This window comes from Ovis canadensis, chromosome X, assembly GCF_042477335.2.
Source record: "Ovis canadensis isolate MfBH-ARS-UI-01 breed Bighorn chromosome X, ARS-UI_OviCan_v2, whole genome shotgun sequence".
NCBI classification, from domain to species: domain Eukaryota; kingdom Metazoa; phylum Chordata; class Mammalia; order Artiodactyla; family Bovidae; genus Ovis; species Ovis canadensis.
In genome coordinates, this window is record NC_091727.1 from 17,527,150 (window position 1) to 17,541,598 (window position 14,449).

The 14,449-nt window shown below is 36.2% G+C and overlaps 1 protein-coding gene across 2 annotated transcripts in view; it reads right to left on the reverse strand.

Moving 5' to 3' along the window:
• Positions 1-14,449, reverse strand: part of SCML2 (Scm polycomb group protein like 2) — a 113,598-nt gene that overhangs the window by 21,723 nt on the left and 77,426 nt on the right. For both annotated transcript variants that reach the window (XM_070289809.1, XM_070289808.1), the window contains exons 8-11: positions 9,461-9,678; positions 7,584-7,710; positions 3,096-3,299; positions 1,987-2,169 (exon numbers count right to left, since the gene is read on the reverse strand). In XM_070289809.1, coding sequence (XP_070145910.1) covers positions 1,987-2,169; positions 3,096-3,299; positions 7,584-7,710; positions 9,461-9,678 — 732 coding nt within the window. The remainder of the gene's footprint in view (positions 1-1,986; positions 2,170-3,095; positions 3,300-7,583; positions 7,711-9,460; positions 9,679-14,449) is intronic.

A 14,449-nucleotide genomic window follows, 5' to 3' on the forward strand; every position in this document is an offset into this window, starting at 1 on the left:
AATAGACTTTAAGAAAATCCTAAGGAATTCATACACATACAGAAACCCTAATGAGAACTAATAAACAAATTCAAGGTTATAGATTATAAGATTAATATACAAAAATCCATTGTATTTCTATACACTTGCAATAAAAATGCCAAAAATTAAGTTAAGAAAGTAATTCTATTTACAATGGCATAAAAAAGAATGAAATATTTAGGGATGAATTTATCAAAGGAACTGCCAGATGTACTCTCTGAAAACTATATGACTGTTGAAATAAATTTTAAAAGACCTAAATAAATGAAAAGACACTCTATGTTCATGAACTGGAAGACTAAATATTAATACGGCAATTATCCCTAAACTGAACCATAGATTCAACACAGTCCCTGTTACAATCCCAGCTGGCTTCTTTGCAGAAACTGTCAAGCTTATTCTAAAATTCATATAGAAATGCAAGGGACTCAGAACAGCCAAAACAATCTTTAAAAAGGAGAACAAAGTTGGAAAACTCATCCTTCCCAATTTCAAAACTCACTACAAGAAGCTACAGTAATCAACATAGTATAGTACTTCCATGATGATAGACCTAGAGATCAATGAAACAGAAAATCCAGAAATAAACCCTTTATTTATAGCAAACTCATTTTTGACTAGGGTGTCAAGACAAGAGGGAAAAAGTGGTCTTTTACAAACAGTCATAAACAACTAGATTTCACATGTGAAGGAATGAAATTGGGCCCCTACAGCTCACAACATAGGGCAAAACATGGAGTAAACCTTTATGAACTTGTATCAAGCAATGTTTTCTTAGATATGACAATAGAAGTACAAGAAACTAAAGAAAAAATAGATAAATTGGACTTCATCACAATTAAAACTTTTTTACTTCAAAGGATACCATTAAGAGAGTGAAAAGACAACTCACAGAATGGGAGAAAATATAAGCAAAGCGCATATCTGAATGGAAGTTTTAATCAGAATATAAAGAATTCCTTATATATTTATATATAATAAATATATAATATATACATGTATACTGGAGAAGGCAATGGCACCCCACTCCAGTACTCTTGCCTGGAAAATCCCATGGGCGGAGGAGCCTGGTAGGCTGCAGTCCATGGGGTCGCGAAGAGTCGACACGACTGAGCAACTTCACTTTCCCTTTTCACTTTGATGCATTGGAGAAGGAAATGGCAACCTACTCCAGTGTTCTTGCCTGGAGAATCCCAGGGACGGGGGAGCCTGGTGGGCTGCCGTCTATGGGGTCTCACAGAGTCGGACATGACTGAAGAGACTTAGCATATACATGTATAATAAATATAAAAATATGTCTGTATAATGAAAAGACAAATAATCCAATTAAAATGGGCAAAGGATTTGAATACACATTTCTCCAAAGATGATGTACAAATAGCAAATAAGCATAAAGATGTTCAACATTAGCCACTAGGGAAATGCAAATCAAACCACAAAGATATTGGGCTGGCCAAAAAGTTTGTTCCAATTTTTCCATAAGGTGTTACAGAAAAACTCAAAGTTTTTGGCCAACCCAATAGCTTTGAGGTTTTGGTTCTCAAGTTCATTATCAATACAATAAGAAATTACTTTTCCATTTTGAATGAACAAAAAACTATGTATTATACAGGCATGGCTTCCCTGGTGGCTCAGAGCATTAAGTGTCTGCCTGCAATGCGGGAGACCCGGGTTCGATTCCTGGGTCGGGAAGGTCCCCTGGAGAAGGAAATGGCAATCCACTCCAGCACTCTTGCCTGGAAAATCCCATGGATGGAAGAGCCTGATAGGCTACAGTCCATGGGGTCGCAAAGGGTCGGAGACGACTGAGAAACTTCACTTTCACCTTATACATGCCTAGTTAGTTCACTGTGGCTAAAAAGTTTACCTTAAGGAGGACACAAGGAAAAATTGAATTATACAAGACTTTCAAGTTAGTGACGGATCTAATGTAAGATTAGTATAAAATTTTACATTTTCTCTTACCTGGTTTATTTTGATCATTCTCTTCAGGACTATGAGTATTACCTCTATAAGAGCTAAAAGGCTGGCTACTCAAAAGGTTATCACACTGCAGGCTGTGGCACAAGTTCTCAAGAAAGCGAAGAACAAATGATGCACTGTTCACTGGAGGCAGCTGGATGGAATGAATTTCCCCATCAAAAGCAGCTATGAAAAGACGTCAGAGTCACATCATAGAAAGATGAGAACCAAAACATCAACAACAAAAAAAAGCCATCAATATAGGAAATATAAATCTAATGTGTGATTTTTGTAATTAATAAAGGAATAATCTTAAATTATATAAGTTCCTCTCATTCAAATACAATAGTCTGAACTAAGAAAAGCATTCTCATTTTAAAATATTCATAAAGTAAACAACAATAGAAACCCACTGATCTACAATACTTTCTACTCTTCCAAACACTGAGTGAAGTGAGTGAAGCCACTCAGTTGTGTCCAACTCTTTGCGACCCTGTGGACTGTAGCCCACCAGGCTCCTCCATCCATGGGATTCTCCAGGCAAGAATACTGGAGTGGGTTGCCATTTTCTTCTCCAGGGGATCTTCCCAACCCAGGGATTGAACCCAGGTCTCCCACGTTGCAGGCAGACGCTTAAACCTCTGAGCCACCAGGGAAGCCACGGGTACAAATGCAGTATCTGATCACACAATCATGAAAGCCATATGTATTTTATCCCTTAATCACTTCTTGAATCACATTTTTATTTAGAGATTCCTATAGTCTGTCTTCTAAAAAAAAATTAAAATATATTAATATAAAGCTCACTTTATCTATAGTGAGCTTAATAAAGAAGGTAAAAGGAAAAATCTGTACCTCTTACCTCAATTTGCAGTATTACTCTAACATTATTAGTTTATTTTGAAAGTTAAATATTTTAAAACAGGGTTAAAAGTCTATAAACATATAATTATTATAAATATTCTATATATTAACAAAATAAACATTCAAATATTATCATTAATAGAATAAAAATTTAGAAAATAATCTATGTATTTTATAAAATCTTTGCCTTCTTGAAACCTAAAATCCAATTAGAGAACAAAAGCTGATAAAGGATTAGATGTGCATACCGGTTATCACTTCTCCTCCACGATCATCTGGCTTAAGGAATTCAAAAACAGTCTTACTTTGAATGGCACAATCCACACAGGCCTGCACCGTCTGCCGGAGCACCACATTGACAGGGCCTGGGCCAAAGTGGTCTGGCAGCTGCTGGATTTTCTTCTGATCCAGGTGAGGGCCACAGTTTCCATGTTTGTTTATATAGACACAGACTTGATAAAAGATGTGTATATAGATATAACAATGAGATTGGTTAGAAGGAACATAAACACTACATAATCACTATATATCCCATTAGCCACACTTCACTCAAAGAGAACCTAAACATAGTTAATATCAATGATCATTTCTGTTACCTAAAAATATGTAAACATAGTTTCACATTGTGTAAATATATTAAACCTAGAAAGAAATAATCCAAAAGTTTCAATTTTCTACATATCTGTCCAAACTAATTATAGAACCAACAGAAATTTTAGTAGCATCACAAAACAATTCTTTGCACATTCCCATATTAGATAAAAATGGCTTAGAGACAAGAATACTTTCACTTTTTTACTGCAGTCACAGTGCAAGAATTTTCTTTCAAAACTGGTCATCTTAGCACATTCCTTTCAGACTGAATTTATTTTAAATCAACAATACTGCATTTATTCATTATGTAGTATTTTCTAAAGTAACCACATAATTTAAGATATGTGTCACACCAAGTGGGCTTTATCCCAGGGATGCAAGGATTCTTCAATATCTGCAAATCAATCAATGTAATTCACCACATTAACAAATTGAAAAATAAAAGCCATATGATTATCTCAATAGATGCAGAGAAGGCCTTTGGCAAAATTCAACATCCATTTATGATAAAAACTCTCCAGAAAGCAGGAATAGAAGGAACATACCTCAATATAATAAAAGCTATATATGATAAACCCACAGCAAACATTATCCTCAATGGTGAAAAATTGAAAGCATTTCCCCTAAAGTCAGGAACAAAACAAGGGTGCCCACTTTCACCACTACTATTCAACATAGTTCTGGAAGTTTTGGCCACAGCAATCAGAGCAGAAAAAGAAATAAAAGGAATCCAGATTGGAAAAGAAGAAGTAAAACTCTCACTGTTTGCAGATGACATGATCCTCTACATAGAAAACCCTAAAGACTCCACCAGAAAATTACTAGAGCTAATCAATGAATATAGTAAAGTTTCAGGATATAAAATCAACACACAGAAATCCCTTGCATTCCTATACACTAATAATGAGAAAGCACAAAAAGAAATTAAGGAAACAATTCCATTTACCATTGCAATGAAAAGAATAAAATACTTAGGAATAAATCTACCTAAAGAAACTAAACACCTATATATAGAAAATTATAAAACACTGATGAAAGAAATCAAAGAGGACACTAATAGATGGAGAAATATACCATGTTCATGGATCAGAAGACTCAATAGTGTGAAAATGAGTATACTACCCAAAGCAATCTACAGATTCAATGCAATCCCTATCAAGCTACCAGCAGTATTTTTCACAGAGCTAGAACAAATAATTTCACAATTTGTATGGAAATACAAAAAACCTCAAATAGCCAAAGCAATCTTGAGAAACAATGGAACTGGAGGAATCAACCTGCCTAACTTCAGGCTATACTACAAAGCCACAGTCATCAAGACAGTATGGTACTGGCACAAAGACAGACATATAGATCAATGGAACAAAATAGAAAGCCCAGAGATAAATCCACACACCTATGGACACCTTATCTTCGACAAAGGAGGCAAGAATATACAATGGAGTAAAGAAAATCTCTTTAACAAGTGGTGCTGGGAAAACTGGTCAACCACTTGTAAAGGAATGAAACTAGATCACTTTCTAACACCATACACAAAAATAAACTCAAAATGGATTAAAGATCTAAACGTAAGACCAGAAACTATAAAAATCCTAGAGGAGAACATAGGCAAAACACTCTCCGACATACATCACAGCAAGATCCTCTATGATCCACCTCCCAGAATAATGGAAATAAAAGCAAAAATAAACAAATGGGACCTAATTAAAATTAAAAGCTTTTGCACAACAAAGGAAACTATAAGCAAGGTGAAAAGACAGCCTTCTGAATGGGAGAAAATAATAGCAAATGAAGCAACTGACAAACAACTAATCTCAAAAATATACAAGCAACTCCTGCAGCTCAATTCCAGAAAAATAAACAACCCAATCAAAAAATGGGCCAAAGAACTAAATAGACATTTCTCCAAAGAAGACATACGGATGGCTAACAAACACATGAAAAGATGTTCAACATCACTCATTATCAGAGAAATGCAAATCAAGACCACAATGAGGCACCATTTCACACCAGTCCAAATGGCTGCGATCCAAAAGTCTACAAGCAATAAATGCTGGAGAGGGTATGGAGAAAAGAGAACCCTCCTACACTGTTGGTGGGAATGCAAACTAGTACAGCCACTATGGAGAACAGTGTGGAGATTCCTTAAAAAATTGCAAATAGAACTGCCTTATGACCCAGCAATCCCACTGCTGGGCATACACACCAAGGAAACCAGAATTGAAAGAGACACGTGTAACCCAATGTTCATCGCAGCACTGTTTATAATAGCCAGGACATGGAAACAACCTAGATGTCCATCAGCAGACGAATAGATAAGAAAGCTGTGGTACATATACACAATGGAGTATTACTCAGCCATTAAAAAGAATACATTTGAATTAGTTCTAATGAGGTGGGTGGAACTGGAGCCGATTATACAGAGTGAAGTCAGCCAGAAAGAAAAACACCAATACAGTATACTAACACATATATATGGAATTTAGAAAGATAGTAATGATAACCCTGTATGCGAGACAGCGAAAGAGACACAGATGTTTAGAATGGACTTTTGGACTCTGTGGGAGAGGGAGAGGGTAGGATGATTTGGGAGAATGGCATTGAAACATGTATACTATCATGTAAGAAACAAATCGCCAGTCTATGTTCGATACAGGATACAGGATGCTTGGGGCTGGTGCACGGGGAGGATCCAGAGAGATGATATGGGGTGGGAGGTGGGAGCAGGGTTCAGGATTGGGAACTCATGTACACCCGTGGCTGATTCATGTCAATGTATGGCAAAACCAATACAGTATTGTAAAGCAAAATAAAGTAAAAATAAAAAAAAAAATTAATAAAAAATAATAATTAAAAAAACGATATGTATCACAGTAAGTCCTAATGACCTGAAGAAAATTTTTCATTAATTTTAAGAAAATAAAAATGTTCTTTCTATACATGCTGAGGTTCACAAAAGAAAATTTTAAGAATAAATGCTTTCCTTAGTATAATAAAAGCATTTACAATTTAGAAGTAAATACCCTATAATCACAGTCAAGTTTCCTTAATTTTTCTTCACTGAGAATCAAATTCTAATCAACATACAATGTATGTGATTATTACCAAAAAGAAAATATACTGTCCCCCTAAATCAAAAGGCATGTTATTTTTCTCCACTGCTTTATTGCAAAATTTTCACCTATACAAAGTCTGTATTTAGTACAATAAAAAACCATTAATCTCACTTTCACCATGTTGAAATACATGATAATTCTCAACTTTTTGGCAACAGCCAGAGAAGGATCAACCCTGTCATAGAAACATCACCTACTAAAAACAACCTGAGGTACTGATGGCCTTGACAAAGTTCTACTGAGCACAAATGAGCTAAACAAGGATTTCAATGTTTATACTCATTTAGTCAGTCTCACCAGCTAATGGACTAAAAATCAGAAATAATAAAGTGACAAAATGGGAAATGTAACAATAATTATTTTTAAAGTGATACCTATTTCAAGAAATTAAACTATAATTTCTTTTTAGCAAGAAAAGAAAAATTGAGGGGAAAAAAAGTCCAGGGAAGAGAAGAATGTAAGAGAAAGATAATTAAGAATCTAGGAGAGGAAGCAATAAAACTTGCTATAAAAAAAAACAGGAAAGGAATAAGGAAATCTGCAGAAGATGACAAGTCAAAGGGATTAATTAGTTTGGGTGCCTGTCATTTCACACTCTTTACACAGCAAACAGCAATTTAAAGTCATCATGTCCTTTGACAGGCAAGGATCTGTGAAAATTTTAAAAGGCATTTAAAAAAGGTTTGAGGTAGCTTTAAAAATATATACAAGACAAAAAGACAAATTGTGAAATGAGATAATGGGAAAACAAGAATAGATTTGACAATAACGCAAATGTTATAAATTTTACCAAGAGGGATAAAATATCTTAAGGATGCTGAATTTTCAAGTGACTCATGTATTTAAACAGACTGTTTTTCCTTAACATCAAAATAAACAACTAGAATTTCAAAATATTTTAATATGAAAAATTCTCAAAGAAATGCTTATTATCATCTTTTCTCCCTCTTACTTTCAGGATTTCAAAGACACTGAATATAATACAATAAAAGTACTAATTTTATACTCTTAAAAATCCTAATTTACCTGTAGACATCACTATTTTAGATGACCCAGGGACAGCATCCTTATCATATGAAATGTTACCACGTTCTCTGGCCAGTGCATTTAGAGAAGTTGAAGATGTGGAGCAAATGACAGGAATACATTTTCCCTGTTAAAAAAGAAAAAATTCCTAGATAAGGAGGTCAGAAAATCATTGGCATCACTGGTCCACAAATGATCAGTGGTCAGAAGTCCTTTGGGATGGAAATTTCTCTGTTACAAATTGTAGTACTTTTCAAACTGTGCTAAGACCATAAGCTAGTCAAGTAGGAGAGGAAGAGACCAAGAGACTAGGATTCCCAATGCTATCCTTGCTCCACCTAGTCATACCTTAGCCAAAATAATTATTATGTAAAACTTGTGGTTTGTTTGTTGCTTTTTTGTTTTTTAGCTTCCCAGGTGACTCAGTGGTAAAGAATCCGCCTGCTAATGCAAGCAATGCAGGGTTCCTGGGTTGGGAAGATCTCCTGGAGGAAGAAATAACAACCCACTCCAGTATTCTTGCCTGGAGAATGCCATGGACAGAGGAGCCTGGTGGGCTACAGTTCATAGGGTCTCAAAGAGTCAAGACACAACTGAGCATCCATGCATGTAAGTTTTATACACTCTGGAAATCTAATCCAGCAATTCATCAAATGAGGTTGGGGAACCTCAACAAGGCAGAGGACAGTTTGTCCTCAGAAAGCAGTCACTCATCTGGGTTTTTACTGTATCTAGCCTGCGTTTCTCCATATTACAAATGATAATTTTGACAAAATTAAAAGTGGCTTGCTAAAGTCCATACAGAATTATGCCCACTGTATGTAAGAACAAATGTCTTCTGGGTATTGTTAAAAATCACTAGCAGTTTATATTATATCAGCTCTTGACGTTTACTAGGAGCTAACTTAAAACAAGACTCTCCAGTATCAGAAAAGAGGACCTTGGGCCTAGAAAAGGTAATAACAGAGATATTTAAAAGGCAGGGACAAAGGAGAAAAGGCAGAACACTCAGTGCTGTTGGATTTTTCTTTGTTTAAATTAGTGACTGTTATCTGGGTTCATAGTATAGCAGTAAATTATGTTATTTTTAAAGTGTTGTTGTTTAGTCACCAAATTGTGTCTGATTCTTTTTCGACCCCATGGACTGTAGCCTGCCAGGTTCCTCATCTATGGGAATTCCCAGGCAAGAATACTTGCCTTCTCCCAGGATCTTCTCCAAGGGTCTTCTAAATTGAGGGATTGAACCTGCATCTCCTGCACTGGCAGGTGAATTCTTCACTGCTGAGCCACCAGGGAAGCCCTTTTAAAGTATACTGAGTTTTAAATAAACTTCCCCAAAGATAAATACACCCATGCAGTATTTTCAGTGTGGCTTTGAAGAGGTCAAACACTATTCAGTCTTAAGTTTATCTAAGATTCTACACCTTTATACTTAAGAGTACATTTCTTACAGACAAGATGTATTTGGATCCTATATATAACAGTTTACATCTGCTAGTCCCAAAATCCCAATCCCTTTCTCTCCCCCTTCCCCCTTGTAAAAAGCCTTATACACTCTTGGTACATTCCTCAAGGGTGTCATAATACTCTTGTTGTTGTTCAGTCGCTAAGTTGTGTCCAAATCTTTCGAGCCCACCAGGCTCCTCTGACCATGGGATTTCCCAAGCAAAAATACTTGAGTGGGTTGCCATTTCCTTATCAAGGGGACCTTCCCAACCCAGGGATCAAATCCACGTCTCCTTTATTGGCAAGTGAATTCTTTACCACTGAGCCATCTGGGAAGCCCATATAACACTCTTAGTAAATCCTAAACTGTACGTTTAATAATAAGGCACTACAGAGACCCATAATAGAAATTAGTAGGAGATACAACTAACCTTTCTTCCTGAGTGTGGGCCTTTTTTCTTTGTTGTGGTATTCTTAACAGAACTTCCCTTCTTGGGGACTGAAGGATATCCAGGTGGTTTAGGCCGACCTGATTTCTTAATCTGATGTGTTGGTAATATTATAGCACTGTTCTGTGGAGACTGCATTGAGCGCTGAGCTGCCTTGGAAGGAGGCGGCTGTGTTTTTGTGGTATTCTTTGTAACAAGAACTGAGAGAAAAAACACACAACACAAAAATATGATTAAAGTAAATGACATAATTAAAGTATTTTCTTCTTGATTCAAAAGACATTTAACTCAATCTTTAAAAATATTCCAAAGGTTACTCACTAAAAACCACCTGAAATAAAGGTACCATTTAAAATCAAGTTACAGATATTTAAGATTTTAGATTATCAGGAAATAGTCTAATTCTCTAGAAAAAATAAAGATGCTCTTATAAGAACCAGTAACTTCAAACTTACCTGGCACACTGAAAAACTCTATCAATTTACCTTTTGTCTGTTTCTCATATTTCTAGACCTTGGCAGATAAAAGTTTTTCCTTCAGAAAATACTATCCAATGATGCCATATATAGGAATAATTCTGCCCATCAATATAGAAAAACATAAAGCAGCTACAATGGCTCCTGTTTCATCTTCTAAAGGTCAAAGGAATCCCCCTACTTGATTTTTAATGGCTAAAATACATTATATCCCTATATGTATATTTAACAGTAAAGTTTTATAAGCTACAACATAGACTCTACATTAACATTGTCACAGAAGGACCGTCATATCCAAATGATTTGAATTTGTTACTTGCAGCCCAATCAAGACAGCTTTAATATTTCAAATGAAGGTTACTTGCCAGGTTACTCTTACATATATTCAAAGTTAAGTAAAAATATATTTTTAGTATTAATCCCTTAATTTCATTAGTACAAAAAAATGACTTTTACATAGTAAATAGTACTGATGTCAGAAAGTCTTTACAGGAAGAGCTGAGCTACCAGGGAAGCCCCCTGACCCTGTATACATCTATGAAAAAAAAAATCAACTACTTTTATTAGGTCTCTGGTAGCTCAGCTGGTAAAGAATCCACTTGCAATGCAGGAGACCCCAGTTCGATTCCTGGATCAGGAAGATCACCTGGAGAAGGGATACGCTACCCACTCCAGTGTTCTTGGGCTTCCCTGGTGACTCAGATGGTAAAGAATCTGCCTGCAATGTGGGAAACCTGGGTTCAATCCCTGGGTTGGGAAGATCCCCTGGAGGAGGGCATGGCAACCCACTCCAGTATTTTTGCCTGGAGAATCTCCATGGACAGAGGAGCCTGACGGGCTACAGTCCATGGGTTGCAAAGAGTCAAATAAGACTGAGTGATCAAGCACTGCAATTTTATTTTGAGAGCTTTGTTTTACAACTTAAGGCTTCCCTGGTGGCTCAGTGGTAAAGAATCCACATTCAATGCAGGAGACGTGAGTTTGATCCCTGAGTCAGGAATATACCCTAGAGAAGAAATGGCAACCCACTCCAGTATCTTTGCCTAGGAAATCCCATGGACAGGGGAGCCTGGCAGGCTACAGTTCATGGGGTCACCAGAGTCTAAGACAACGTAGCAACCAAACAACAACAACATTTTACAATCTGAAACGAATTTACCACTTTGCTTCTCCCATCCTCAAAGACTAGGTGTAAACTGACCTTCTATGGAGAATACCACATCTTCCCTGCAGCCTTTTTATCTACCTAGTCACCAAGTCAAGAGGGTGGAACACCTCAGCTGCCAGGGCAAACAGAGGACCACTTAACTGCCGCCTTCTCTTTTCCCTTCCCCTTATTCATAGTAATTCACCTACTTACACCAGCCTCTTTTTAACTCTTTATCATCATCTAATTTATACTCCATGCTCATTTCCACTTTTTTCAAATAATTCTAGCAACATAATTCACATTAGCTCTACTTGTCTCCCTGATATCATCTTCAGGAACTGATCATACTTCTGATGCTTCATCATCCTGACCTAATCATTAGACAATTTGTGAAGCTCTTCTACCTCTAAGATAATCAACTGTGCTCCCCTTGTCTACATCCAGCTTCCTTATCTGTCATTTTTGCTTCATACCAACTGATCATGCTTTTCATTCTCATTATAAGACTTAGTCACAAGCCCTCTTCATTTTCATCCAATCTATTAGCTATCTTCTGGCTTTACTGTACTCCCTATTAACCTGCAACCAACTGTCCACCTCCACCAAATCCCCATAACTAGTATCCCTTACGTTATCACCCCCTGATCTTTGATCATGTCCAACATGTCAGCTCCAACCTCTGAGTCACACTCTCATTTGTTTTCTCTGGTCCTGAGCTATAGAACAAAGGTCAGCAATCTTTCTGTAAGGGACCAGACAGTAAATATTTTAGGCTTTAAATGTCACATGTGGTCTCTGTCACACAATCTTCTTTGTCTCTTCAGGTTTTTTTAATCCTTTATGAATATAAAAAGTATTCACAGCTCACAGGCTACATGTGGCCCTGAAATTATAGTCTGCCAACTCCTGTTACAGAACATTAGGATATGGCTGATCACTGTAACATCTATGCTAATCTCAACTAAGGTGTCACTGCTTGAACTCATTGATTTCCAAGTATGTTTCCATGGCAGAACATTCCCCCCCCTTTTAAGTTCCTCTCTCCCTCTCACCTTATTCCTTTCAGCAAATGACCCTACCTTCTACTTTTAGAGAAGATTAAAGGCTATCTTGTAGGAGTGATCATAACCATCCCATTTCTTCATCTTCAGTTCAGTTCAGTCACTCAGTTGTGTCCAACTCTTTGTGATCCCATGGACTGCAGCACGCCAGGCTTCCCTGTCCATCACCAACTCCCAGAGCTTGCTCAAACTCATGCCCATCAAGTCGGTGATGCTATCCAACCATCTCATCCTCTGTTGTCCTCTTCTCCTCCCACCTTCAATCTTTCCCAGCATCAGGGTCTTTTCAAATGAGTCAGTTCTTCGCATTAGGGGGCCGAAGTATTGGAGTTTCAGCTTCAGCATCAGTCCTTCCAATGAATATTCAGGACTGATTTCCTTTAGGATGGACCAGTTACATCTCCTTGTAGTCCAAGGGACTCTCAAGAGTCTTCTCCAACACCACAGTTCAAAAGCATCAATTCTTCAGTGCTCAGCTTTCTTTATGATCCAACTCTCACATCCATACGCGACTACTGAAAAAAACCACATCTTTGACTAGACGGACCTTTGTCAGCAAAGTAATGTCTCTGCTTTTTAATGTGATGTCTAGGTTGGTCATAGCTTTTCTTCCACTTTTACTTTCTCCATCTTAAAAGACTCTTATTTTCATTCATTCTCATCTTTTCCTCTTGTATCAAATGAAGTTTTCTCTTTACTCTCCTAACCAAATCCCCTTTCACTTAAGTCCATAACTATCTTCTTTGGTTTCTCTGGCATTTTACAGTTTCAATTATCTTCTCTCTTCACAGTATTTAATCACTTGATCCCCAAACTCTTGCTCTTTCTTACAACCCATATACACATATATATATATATATGTATATATATATATATATATATATCCCTTATTTTGAAGTTTCCTTCCCTAGTTTCTGGTACTTTCTAGGCCATGCATAAACCTTCCTTCCACTCACTACCATGATACAAAGAAGAATCACTTATTCTTGATATTTAAATTTCCTTATTATTCTGTGTTTCCTTAGCCTCCTATAATAAGCTATTCTTCCTCCAACCACTTTAAGGTCAGTAATGACCTCTTCCTAGTAACTAAATCCAAATAAATCCTTATTCTCTTGATGAATCTCTTCAACTTCACAGTTCTGGTCCCTACCTTTTAATATATGGCATAAAGAAAAGGAAATACAATTGGGGTCTTGACCTGAGGTTAAATTCCTGCACTAGATTAGTTTAAGACAGAACCTAGCAGTACAGGAGGTCCTCAAAAAATATTTACCAAATAAATGAAAAATCCTTTCAACTGCAAGCCAATGTTTCACCTCCAAAACAAGTATATTTTATATAAAGTATTACATAGTAACAAAACATTACTTTGTGGAACATGGCAAATGTAATGAATATAATATTTGATATAAAAAATGTTGACATTTGATATTAATAAATCATGGGACACAAATATTTGAGCTGTAGCTTCAAATAGTCTCCCAAAATATAATATTCTATTTTATAATAAGAACTTTTTGATGCATGGTATAAACATATGTATGAGCAAAGAAAATGCTCATATTATAAAAAATTTTATGTATGAAAAAAATTTTCATTTTAGAAAGCAAGCTTTTCAAAGGCAAAGATTCAGTTTGGTTCACGGCCATATTCTCAGTGCCTAGAACAAAATACTTTTTAAACTACTTTAACTAAAGAGGAATGAATAATCATTCAATACACTGAACAGCAAAATTAAACTATATACACTATACATGTATTTTCATCTCTCCTCCAAAGAGCAATCATATAACATATAAACACCATGCTAAAACTCTATTCAGTATTAAACTATTTTAAAGGAAAATAGATCTGTTTAAGACATAAGGTTAAAATTATATATATAGCACTACAACCATGTATTCATAGTGGTAACAGTAAAAACATCTTTGAAAACAGCATATAAAATATATATAGAAGAATATGCTAATCATCTTCAGTAAAACTTTTATATGAATACTTAACACAAAATTAACCTGGTTCCTCAGCTTTTCTTCAGGTAAGAGAGACAACGTTCGGGTAAGATAATGAAGTTACTCAATTATGAAAATGCAAAAGAAATGAACAAATATGGGAAACAATCAAAAGGCAGGAATTAAAGTCAAGAGGAGGCCTCGAACAGGGGGAACAAAAGAAAGAAAGGAGCTAGATGCCAACATTAATTTGCTACCCATTATATGCTAAGCACTTCAATATCTGTTATCACGTGTAATCCTCCCAAATGTCCTATGAGGTAGGTATT